This window comes from Nuphar pumila, chromosome 10 (assembly GCF_984573655.1).
Source record: "Nuphar pumila chromosome 10, dmNupPumi1.hap1.1, whole genome shotgun sequence".
NCBI lineage: Eukaryota > Viridiplantae > Streptophyta > Magnoliopsida > Nymphaeales > Nymphaeaceae > Nuphar > Nuphar pumila.
In genome coordinates, this window is record NC_143258.1 from 401,216 (window position 1) to 414,180 (window position 12,965).

A 12,965-nucleotide genomic window follows, 5' to 3' on the forward strand; every position below is an offset into this window, starting at 1 on the left:
AGAGTCGGCCCAAGAGATTTAAACCTCAATCGCCAGCGTAGCGGCTTAGGCCCCCATCCCACTACGCCAAACTCCTTTTGGGCTACAAACTCAATTGTTGGTGGATGTGTTTTTGAATAATTGAAAATGAAAATTAAACATGCATTTGAATTATGAAATTATTTAGGTAAAATTTGAATGGATGAGAATAATTGGGTACGTTGCTGTAAATAACCCAAAGATCTTCAGATGCGCTGAGGCACGGAACGAGCGGGGGCGCGCAGATTTAGAAAATCCGGAGGCCCACATCTTCACAACGCCAACGTTCTCTCTCTCTCTCTCTCTCTCTCTCTCTGGGACATACTGAACCGGTGGTTCTGCTTCGATGAGAGAAGGCGTGCTGCAATGGCGGCAAATCCCCGGGTTTCAACCGTTACGGTGTGATAATTCAGGGAGCTCCGGCGAGCCCTTCTGCTCCTCCTCCTCTTCTTCGGGCGAGCCCAAGGTGGGTCTGAAGAATGGGGAAATTGGACGCTTCGCATCCCTTCTCATCGACAAGGAGGAGATGAAGGATAGGAAGAAGAGCGGGGCGAGTTGTTCCAAGGATTTACCGAGCGCCGAGCAGTTCCTGAAGCACCCATTGGCGTTGCTGTCTTTCGTGCCCAAGGATGTCGCCCTCTTCTCGGCCGGCGCCTTCGCCGGTGCCGCTGCCAAGACCGTCACCGCCCCTCTCGATAGAGTCAAGCTCCTCATGCAGGTCTCTCTCTCTCTCTCTCTCTGCTTCCCGCCTTCTCATCTTCTTTAACTCCCCATCTATGGTCTAACTTGGTTTTTGTCTGTTTTTTTCTCTGTCTTCTCTCTTTCATTTTTTTGGTGGGTACCCTGTTCTTCCAGACTCATGGTTTGCGGGTTGTCGAAGGAAGTACAAAGAAGGGCATCGGGTTTCTTGAGGTCTGTTCCTGGTGCCTTTGCTTTCGAATAGAGATGGTGCATATTATTACATTACATACATTCTTTCTCTCAGTTTTTGGTGTCGTCTTCCCGTCGTTGGGCTAACCATGTTGGCTGTAAACAAAATTTGAGCTTCATCTCTTACTACTCATCTCTGAAACGGACACGTGAAATGGATTACACTTTGAATTGTAAAACCCCGTTAAGGAAATAAAACAAACACGAATGCGTAGCATGCATTTGCATAGACAAAGAAATGCCAATGTGTTTGAGAAAGTTGCTGAATGGCTATAAGTACGTTTCACTAGTATTGGTCTCTCTACCTAATGACTTGCAAGCTGTATTGGGCCCTTTTTATCTTTTGTTTTTTTCTTTTTTTCTTTCCCCATATCTGACTTGGCTGATAATTCTGGAGATCTTGGTGGAAGCATAGCCAAATGATCCATTTAAGCGTACAGATTTTTTCAAACTTAGCTGCTCCATCCATTGTGCTTACTTCATGCCACCGGTTCATAAAACATGACTTAGGATGTTGTTTTATGGTATCCTTTTTCTTTTCCCTTTCAATGCTTTTTGGGTATTTATCTTTTCATGCCGCTTGCTTGCCTTTAAGTTTAAGACCGCTATTAGACCATCAAATGAACATGGTTTGGTTATAAGACGTGTCATTTATGTTGCATATGTTTCACTGTATTTCAACTTTTTTATTAGATTACCAACTATCTTGTTCTTGAAATGCATCCGCATGAGTTGTATCGATGAGGATGAGCTACTGAATTTGACTTTGCCGAACAGACCAAGTTTTGTCAAGTATTCAGCTACTTTTTGCTTCATAAATGTGAACATCCAACTGTTGCTGAATTTTACCTTGTGTCTCTTCTTGCTTCAAACGATATTCAGAATTCCCATCAAGCATATACAATTTATGGAATAGCTAAATGTCCTAAACTAAATTGACATTTGCAATTCTTTATTTAAAGTGTTTTTAATTTCAATAATATTATGGAAAAAAGACAGATAACAAGTATCAGTTTCTAAAAGTTTTCCAAAGGTTCTTGGTCCTATCTTGTTTTACATAATTGAAATCATAGTGAACCAATCAATGCCATGATCTTTTTTGTTTTTCATTATTTTTTAGTCTTTGCTTTTCTGTTTAGTATAAATTGTTTCTAGTCCCTATTATTTCATGATCATCAGATGTTATACGTATTGCTATTTTGCTGGATCTCCTTTCTGACCTTTTTAATATTGATCTCCTGTTTAGATAATTGTATTATATCTAAAGATGGAAACAGAAAAGAAAAGTATAAAAGTGAACCTTTTGTCTCCATTTTAATGAATATGTATTGTCTGTTTCATCTTCCTTGTGAGCTTTCATTTGCTTCTGGCATTTTCATCTTGCAAACAAAACAGGAAAAATAAACTAAAAGACATCTTCTTGCACTGCATATGATTAGGCATCTGCAATGTTTTGCTGGAAGAAAAATAGAGAACAACTCTTATGATTTTATCGTTTTTATTTAAGTCCATAGTTTAATTTCCCTAGTATGAGATCACCTGTTGATGTTATACGATATCAGGCATTAACAATGATAGGAAAGGAAGAAGGTATTAAAGGTTACTGGAAAGGGAATCTTCCTCAGGTATGCTGGACATGCATATTAGCTGCCTCATTGAATACAAATGCCTTTTTCATTAACCCAAAACATTAGTTGTTTGTCTTGCTTCAATTTTCAGGTCATACGAGTCATTCCATATAGTGCTGTGCAGCTGTTTTCATATGAAGTATACAAGGTACTAGAGTCTGGCTGGTGGAACAGATTTGTTTTGATCCAGAACTTGTCGATATGGTGTTTTTATTATCTTTAATTTTTCAACTGCCTTTTAGCGCACAACATCTCTCTTCTACAATAGCCATTTGATGGTCTATGCTAGTTGCTTTGTGGGGGCATTCATTTGTTACTACTTGTCAATATGTTTTTTGCTTTTTAATTTTCAACATTTTGTTAGTGAAGAACAACTTCTTTATATTCATTTTATCATTGTGATCTGTTAGTGGCGTATTCCAGTTTTCTAGACTGATTTCTAAGGCAGTTTTATGTATTGGTTATGAAGCATGGCAACTAGTTTAAGATTTCTCAGTCCTGCTATGTGTTATAAAAAAGAAAAGAAGAAAATAGATTTAGGGAATACTGTTCCAACATTTCTGCCAAATGGAAGTTATGCCAACTTGGCCAACGGATCCTGGATTCAAATTTTGTAGTCACTAATTAAGAAAATACAGAACAAAAAAATGCCAAATGGGAGTTATACTAAGTTTAAGATTCAGCTTCTTCAGTTTGATGCAATCCGTGCTTAGATCTTGTCAACTGGTGACCTTAAATCCATTTTTGTTTTTTTAACAATTGCTATTAAAGTGATGGCCATCAATATGTTCCATTTTCTTTTGTAGAAACTTATTAAAGGGCAAGAAGAGGAGCTGTCTGTTGTTGGCAGATTGGTTGCAGGAGCATGTGCTGGCATGACAGCTACTCTTGTAAGTTGCAAGATGATTCTTGAGAAAAATCAGTCTTTTGTACTTGTTTAATTTTATATGTTAGGTGATAACTTTTTGGCAGGTAACCTACCCTTTGGATGTTCTAAGGTTAAGGTTGGCGATTGAGCCAGGCTGCAAAACAATGACTCAGGTTTAAATTGTTGACCTAGATTTCTATAGTTGTTTTTCTGATGTGAAATTTAGTAATCTTTTGTTTCTTTCTTGTTTCTCTACTTTTATTTGGTACTTCGTTAACTTAAAATTAGGCAACAATTCATTTCAGGTTGCTCTAAACATGTTAAGAAATGAAGGAATAGCTTCCTTATATGGTGGTCTTGGACCTTCTCTTCTCAGCATAGCTCCCTATATTGCTGTCAACTTTTGTATTTTTGACTTGTGAGATTACATCTTTCTGGATTTTATATTATGATCAAGTTCATAGCTATAATTTAAGTTATGTAAGATTGAAATGATTCTTTTGTTTTTAGGATTAAGAAATCTCTTCCTGAAAAGTACCAAAAACGACCTGAATCATCACTTGCAACTGCAATGGTCTCAGCAACCCTTGCCACTTTCATGTGTTACCCTTTAGATACTGTGAGAAGGCAAATGCAAATGAGAGTCTCACCCTACAGAACTGTACTCGATGCCTTTCCAGGTAATGTAATTTTATTTTAGTTGTTTGGGAGGAAGAGTCACTTGATTACAACTTATTATTCTTGAAGTATTTCTACTTTTTCTTTTTCTTTTTTATGCAATTGTCTGCACCTTAGGCATTGTATTCCCTTCTTTATGTAGTTGATGAATTTTTGGACCTTTAGGTAATCTCATTGTCAAGTATTTAGAGCAAATCATTATATACATAGGGCTATGCAACAAGCCAAGATGCTCAGGTCCCCATTGCTCACCAAGCAGTACACCCAGCTTCAATGTTGCAGCAAGGGACATGCAGCTGTGGGTTTCGATCTTGTGATGTCCCTTCAGCTTGGTGACATTCAAAAGTGGCTGTTACCCGAGGAGCAAAGCCCTCATGGGCAATATTCTTAACTTTTTATATATGTAGAACTTGGAATAAAATTTTGAGAATTTTAACAAGTTTTGGAGAAGTGATATCATCTAATCCTAAATCAGTCCAACCCTAAACCCTAAATATCCAAGAATTTTAAGTTTTTTCATTTTTTGATTATGCAAAACTAAATCAAAATATTTTTTTTTGTGGAAAATCTTGAGAAGGTATTAGGAAATGCAGAACATTAAACAGTGTAAAGTGTAAAAACATAAGTGTTTTATCATGCTAATATTGCAGTATTTGTAAGATAGGCAAAATTTCCAATATTTGTTGCATAGAAGAAGCCTACTCAAAATAAATGAAGAAATGCTATCCATAAATGGAGCTACCTAAAGCAAGACAGCAAAATACTATTCCATTAAGAAACAATAAGTAGCTCCACTTGACCAAAAAATGAAAAATCTTAATTTAACTAAACTTCTGAAAAAAAAAAGTTATTTCTAAAGTATGATATAAGAACTTGCTAACTTATAGAGTAGTGTCTAGGAATTTAGTCTAGCTCATTGACTTGTTTTATACTGTTAAGTTTCCTTTTGTTCTTTCGTTTTTTTTGGGTAAAGCGAGAAAATTAATTCTTTATCATTGTTAAGTGTCATCCTGTTTTAGGCATGCATGCAATCTTGTTTAACAAGTGGAAAATGAGTTGCAGTAGCACTCTCTTTTTCATCCAATTCTGCTTGCATCAACAAAATAAATTACTTTTAAAGATTTTGATCTCCAAAAAGGTTTCCAACTTCTGCATGTATTGTTTTTTATATGTAATGTATCTGTTTAATCACATATGAACTTCATGCAAAACGCTTCAGTTCCTTCATCCCTTAAATGTGTGGGGATCCACATAATTGTGTTTCTTTAGATGCATTAAGTTGCTGGCCTGTCTTCCTTAGGTTGCTATGACACGTGATATAGTGATCTTATTTGCAATTTTCTGATGAATGAAATCTTGATATCCTGATTGACAAGTAGGTATTGTGGCACGTGACGGGATTGTTGGCTTGTATAGGGGTTTTGTGCCCAATGCTTTGAAAACTCTACCAAACAGCAGGTCTTTTTTCCTTACATATTGTTCATTTTGTAAGTAAAAACTTTACTAGGGTGATGAGTCCTTACATGCTCCATTATTTTCTTGCAGCATCCGCCTGACTACATTTGACACAGTGAAAGGTCTCATTGCAGCAAGTCAAAAGGAATTTCAGAGATTGATGGAAGAACACCGACAAAAATTAGCTGGGATTAATCGTGAGTGACTTGGTGATTTGCTCTAGCTTGTTTTTGGTAGTGCTAGTAGTTGGTTTTGTTCATCAAGTTCTCCATTATTCTTTATAATTAATTTTGTATGATTATCTGCAAAATCCCAAGTGGGTCTGCAATTTTGTTGCAGTAAGATTGAAGTTTTGTCTCTCTTGCCTAACTTTAGTTGGGAATCACCTGATTGGGTGAGATACAGTTTTCTGCACGGCCGAGTTCTTGGAGTGTGGCTTTTGTATCAGTTACTGCAGTTAATTTGCTTGATATGGTATGGCATGATCCGAGGCAGTCTCGCCGTAGTTACATATAATTTTTACACTGCTTGGATACCAGATGCTAAACCAGCGGAAAGTTTCTGATTAATCGGCTTTGGCTTTGGTTTAGATTTCATTTCCAGGGCTGCCGGGCCAAGCATAGCATCAAATATTCAGTTGACGGCAAGCCGCATTTAAAGAGAGGGCGTACTATCCCAGACATGGCATGTGCACACGTGTGTGCAACTCACACATGCATGCTTGAAAAGGGGCAAGAAGTGGCCTAGAAGATTCCCCGGGAAAAAAACTGATTCTGCTCTGTTTTGGGAGCCTTGAATCTGAGGTGTGTTGGGGGTTTTCCCCCAGTGTTCTAATGCTCTCTAACTTGTGGGAGCAATGATGTAGCCAAAACACTGCATGTAGTTGGCAGCCTCGACAACACATTCTGGCATGCAACAAGATCATTAAAATAGGTCTAGGCTTTGGGCTAATATATTCGTCCAAGGATTCGTGAGAATCTACATCATTGCTTTAGGAATTAGGGTACCCAAAACCCATGTTACCTGCCTTTCCAAGATTACCATCGACTGCAGGAAAAAAAAAGCGCACTTCCCCCGCCTTGTTTCTTGGAACTGCATTTTTAAGATCGTAAATATGTATCAAACGCATTTAACGCATTTTTTGTACCTGTATATATCAGAAATGCATAACGATAACTTCACCTTGGGCTCAACGGTTGCCCACCGTTCTTTGAGCGTGCTTGGAAAGTATATTAATGGGAATTTTTCAAAAAGTCACTAAACCTTTTGATCTAATTCATATGCACACCAAACTTTTGGAGCTTTTCATTCCCCACCAAGGGTTTATTGCGAATCTTATCTTTTATTGTATTTTCACACATCCATCTAAGTATACACATCTCTTTTTGAATATAATGTCTTTTGGCCGCTCAACATTTCATACCATATAGTAAAGCGGTCCTAATAGTCATCTTATAAAACTTTTCCTTCAACCGCAATGACATTCTACGATCGCACAATACTCCAGTTGCACTTTTTCATTTGATCCACCCAACCTTTATCCTATGATTTACATCTTCTCAATTTCTCTATACTTTTGAATGATAGATCTCAAATATTTGAAACAATCATCCATCGATATTTCTTGCTCACCAAGCTTCACTACACTCTCATCACTACGTTGCTTACTAAACTGACATTCCATATATTGTCTTACTCTTACTTAACTTAAAACCTCTTGCTTCTAATGTCTGTCTTTATAATTCTAACTTAGCATTAACCCCAACTCTAGACTCATCAATCAAAACAATATCATCAGCAAACAACATACACCACGACATATTTTCTTGAATTGATCTCGTAAGCTCATCCATCACTATAGCAAATAGGAAATGGCTTAAAGCAGATCCTTGATGTAACCCAACCGTTATAGGAAAATTGGTTGTCACCCCTCCACAAGTGCGGACATTGGTTACTGCTCTTTCATACATATCTTTAATTATACTAATGTACTTGAGAGAAACACCTTTCTTTATCATTGTTCACTAGAGAACGTCCCTAGGTACTCTATCATATTCCTTCTCCAAATAAATAAAAACCATATGCAAATCTTTGTTTCTCTTTATATATTTCTCAATAAGTTGTCTAAGAAGATGTATAGCTTCCATAGTTGATCTTCCAGGCATAAAACCAAATTGATTCTCCGATATCATGACAACTTTCCTCAACCTAGACTCAATCACCCTCTCCCAAAGTTTCATAGTATGACTCATGAGTTTTATATCACGATAGTTTATGCAATCTTATATATTACCCTTATTCTTATATAGAGGCACCAAAGTACTCTTCCTTCACTCATTAGGCATCTTATTTATCCACCAAATCTTGTTAAAAAGATTTGTCAACCATTCTAAACCTTTTTCTCCCAAGCATTTCCAAGCCTCGATAGGTATACCATCTGGGCCAATTGCCCTTCTTGATTTTATTTTCTTCAAAGCCTCTGCAATTTCTTTCTTTTGAATCTTGCACATGAAGTCATGATTCATCTCATGAAAAGGAATGACGAAGTCTCCAAGATCCTGAGCATGACTTTTATTAAATAGCTTATCAAAATAATCTTTTCATCTCTCCTTAATCTCCTCATCTTTGATTAAAACATTTTGCGTTTCATCTTTGATATATCTAACCATACCCAGATCCCTCAATTTCCTATCTCTCATCTTTGCAAGCCTATAAATATCCTTCTCGCCCTCTTTGGTATCCAACTTGTCATAAACCTCCTTATATACCTTATACATCACGTTTCGAACTACTTTTTTAGCTTCCTTCTTTGCTACCATATACTTCTCTAAATTTTCATTATCGCAGCTCTTACTTAGATTTCTATAATACTCTCTTTTAACCATCTAAATATTCTCTTCACTGTTTGCTAGTGAGGCCAACCAGGATTACTCAAGTAGCGTCTAACGAGACTAACAACAAAGCTGATATCAAGCCTTATACATAACATAACATACATCAAGCTTCCAACAACTTATGCATAAAGGACATTCAATATTTCTTATCATTTACTTGGACAATGATTTTTACTTAATTTTACCCCTTTTACTACAGGGGTTCTTAGTGGCTTGCAATCACTCATTTAAAACTTATTGACTATATAATTGATATATCTTTCTTGACTTAAGCTCAAAAATTTAGTTTTTATATCTCGAGTGATTTTAATTCCAAGAACATATGATGTCTCTCTTATGTCTTTCATCTCAAACTGTGAATTTAACTATGACTTAGTTTTGACAATCATTTCATTGTCATTTTTAGTCAAAAAAAGAATTTGCTCACACTTTTTCAAATATAAACACATTGGTCAAAATTATTTGCCATAAATCTTATTAAGGTCGTCAGATCTGACCGTGGTGGTGAGTATTATAGCAGGTATGATGGATCAGGTGAACAACATCCAGGGTCTTTTGCTAAATTCTTAGAGGAACGTGGGATCGTCTTTCAGTATACCATGTCAAGCACTCCTAGCATGAATGGTGTTGCTGAAAGATGAAACATGACTCTTAAGGATATGGTAAAGAGTATAATTTCTCATTTTACCTTACCAGAGTCTCTCTAGGGAGAAGCATTAAAAACTGCAGCCTATGTTTTGAACATGATGCCCTCTAAAGCAGTAACCAATACCCCATATGAATTATGGATAGGCCAAAAGCCTAGTATAAAATATTTTCATATTTGGGGATGTCCAGCTGAGACTAGGCCCTATAGGCCATATGAAAAAAAACTGAATTCCAGAACGGTTAGCTGTTATTTTGTTGGGTATTCTGAAAGGTCCTAGGGCTATAAGTTTTATGACCCTGTGAATAAGTCATTTTTCGAAATGGAAAACACTTGTTTCTTTGAGGGTGCTGAGTTTGGGGAGAGTGATAAAGTAAAAGATATTGCTTTTGAAGAAGAGTCTTTTTCTCTTCTTACAGTTGTGGAAGACAATGATCAGATTTCCATTCCAGACATTGTTCCCATAAATTCGGACCAAAGTAATGCTTTAGATCTTCCTATCCAAAATCAAGATTTTACTCTTGAAGTTCAAACTCAACAACCTCGAGAAACACCTCAAGAACCAATGCCATTAAGGAAATTCACTAGAGAGAGAAGAACGACAATTTCAGATGATTATATTGTCTTTCTATAAGAACATGAGAGTGATACTGGCCTAATGGAAGATGATCAAATAAACCTCCATCAAGCCACACAAAGTTCTAACTTTCAAAAGTGGATTGAAGCAATGCATGAGGAGATTAAATCCATGAAGAACAATGACGTACGGGATATTGTCCCATTACCTGAAGGTGTGAAACCCATTGATTATAAATAAATATTTAAAAAGAAAATAGATTCAAAGGGTAATATGAAAAAATATAAGGCTCATCTTATTGCAAAAGAGTTTACTCAAAGAGAAGACATTGACTACACATAGACTTTCTTCTCAGTTTCTACGAAAGACTCTTTTAGGATAATGATGCCACTTATACCTCATTATGACTTAGAGCTGCATCAGATGGATGTTAAGACTACATTCCTTAATGAGAACATCGATGCGACAATATACATGGTCCAACTAGAATATTTTGTCTCATGCGATGCCAAGAAAATGGTTTGCAAACTAAAAAAAATCCATTTATGGAATTAAGCAAGCTTCCCATCGATGGTATAATAAATTTTATCAAGTTGTCCTCTCGTTTGGTTTTGAGATGAATGTGGTTGATGAATGCATATACTATAAGTTCAGTGAGAGTAAATATATTTGCCTTGTTTTGTATGTGAATGACATATTGTTTGCCAGTAATAATATAGGCATACTGCACAAAACTAAGAGATTTCTGACAAAGAAATTTAAAATAAAAGATCTTGAAGACGCCACTTTTGTATTAGGGATCCAGATATATCGAAACCGTTGTTGGGGTATTCTTTGATTATCATAAAAGAGCTATATCGAAAGGATTCTAGAAAGATATGGCATGACGGATTGCAAATCAGGAGATACTCCCGTTGCTAAAGGAGACAAGTTTAGTCTCGCTCAATTCCCCAAACACTAGTTTAAATTGAAGGCCATGAAACATATTTTCTATGCATCTGTTGTGAGAGTCTAATGTATGCTCAAGTATGTACGCGTCAGAATTTAGCGTATATTGTTGGGATGTTAGGCAGATATCTTAGTAACCCAGGTATGGATCATTGGAAAGCACGCAAACGGGTTTTGCGGTATTTGCAAAAAACAAAAGGTTACATGCTCACATACAGGAAGTCAGATTAGTTGGAGATCATTGGGTATTCTGATTCTGACTTTGCGAGATGCCAAGACAGTTGCAGATCCACGTCAAGCTATGTTTTTCTGTTGGTCGGGGGCGCTATTTTCTGGAGGAGTGACAAGCAGACACTCATTGCTTCTTCCACCATGGCAACAGAATTCATGGCTTGTTATGAGGCATCCAACCATACGATATGACTATGCAATTTTATCATAGGGTTGCAGATTTTGAATAATATTGAAAGATTGCTAAAGTTATTTTGTGACAATAATTCAGTAGTGTTGTATTCCAATAACAATAGAAACTCATTGACGTCAAAGCATATTGACATTAAGTTCCTTATTGTTAAAGAAAGAGTGCATAATTATCAGATATCGATATAACATATTGTCAGAAACTCTATGATTATGCATCCGCTTACTAAAGGTTTGCCACCCAAGGTATTTCACGAGCATACTGCACACATGGGTGTTTTATCATTTTATGATATATTAGTTTAGTGGGAGTTTGTATTTGGATATTCTATGATATAATAAAGTTATCTTTTGCCACTTTGGTATAAAGTTAAAGTTTTAGTTTCATTCTATACTCATTATGTTGTGATCTCACTAAAATTTTCAGTAGGACCAGTTGAAAATAGACATATTTGATCACATTGCATGTAATTTTCATGCTTCACATCTATACTTATCCATGTCATTTGGTTGTGTCAATAGATGTGATCATTGATGAGTCCAATTACGTTATTTGTAACGAAGATCACTTTGGTTCTATGTTGATATGATCAATTGACTGGATTGGTAAAGATATCACTTGATAAGACAATATTTTTGAGCTCATAAGGTTACAATGTGTGATTATAAGGTTACATATGTGGCCCAAGTGAGAGATTGTTAGAAAATTGTGTAGGCCTATATATGTCGAACCACACATTATAAGGTTGTCTTAGATTCAGGCCCGATTCATGTAATCCAATCAGGATGAGCCCTGTGGTATCTCATACAGTATGATACACTATGTAGAGAGATCTTCCCTGTCTACAAATTTGTAATGGGCTGAATTGAAGACGGACTCTTAAACACATTAGGTTATGGTTTCCAAACCTTATATCATGATCCTCTTTGCAGGCTCCCCATAAGTCAGACAGAGAATTCAGTCCCTCTCTCATTAGGTTTAGAGAAAGAAAAATGGTGAGATATACAAGTTCTAGAAGATCATACCCGTCAACGATCAACTAGAGCGCTATGAATTCAGGTATCACTTTCACATTAAAGTTATGTTTTGTTTTTTATCTTAACAATTTAACAAGAGCATGGATTTGACCCTCTTTTAGTTTTGAGTGGATTTTTAATCCAACATCAACAAGTAAAAACTCAAACAATTGAATGGTGAAAGTATCAATTCTTTCATTGTTCAATTTTAGCATTAGTTTTCTCCCGCATTATACGCCAATGGACATTGATTTGATTTTTTCTTACTTCACTATAAAGGTCAGCAGGACCTTTTTTTTTTTCTTACTTCTATTTCTCGGGGTTGATGGCAATCAGTATCACTCCTTCCTTTCCGTTGTTGCCGCACTTTCCTGGCCGAGCCGGAATTCTTATCAGCTCGTTTATTCCTTTGCTTCACCTCCTTGTGCAAGAATGACTTGACAAGATCCACATGTTAACAAATATTTACCGGTCCTTAAATTGAAAACTATCTAATAAAACAACTCATCCTATGGGTTTTTGTTAAACAAATAAACAATGAAAGCATTTCAGTCACTTTATTTTACTAAACAAAGACCAAGCATGTTCTTGGAATGTAAAATGTAAAAGCATGGGATTATGTATAATAATCCAAATGCTAAGCAACTTTTTATAAAATACTCTTTGGCAAGATAACAAATAAATTCAAAGCACATTTTCTAATTAGAAGATAAAGTTTTCTAAGAAATAATTAACAAGTTTGGCTGTAACAGTCATGGTTGCCAGAAATGGGTAATGACATTAGTATGGGTATGAAGTATTGATATGGATACATGAATGCTTAAAAAGTTTAAAATATATTTTTTATTCGAACTAAATGTTGATATGACTCCCAAAAAACATCGAT

General features: G+C 36.1%; 1 protein-coding gene across 1 annotated transcript; it reads left to right on the top strand.

The window, feature by feature from the left end:
- Positions 1 to 235: 235 nt before the first annotated feature.
- LOC149823134 (putative envelope ADP,ATP carrier protein, chloroplastic) lies at positions 236 to 6,021 on the top strand. The gene is made up of 10 exons (XM_090019955.1): positions 236 to 736; positions 874 to 930; positions 2,511 to 2,573; positions 2,668 to 2,724; positions 3,383 to 3,466; positions 3,549 to 3,617; positions 3,750 to 3,862; positions 3,955 to 4,124; positions 5,502 to 5,580; positions 5,668 to 6,021. Exons 1-10 carry the CDS (start codon positions 365 to 367, stop codon positions 5,780 to 5,782), a joined length of 1,179 nt encoding a protein of 392 aa, XP_089876081.1. The 5' UTR covers positions 236 to 364; the 3' UTR covers positions 5,783 to 6,021.
- Positions 6,022 to 12,965: the final 6,944 nt, after the last annotated feature.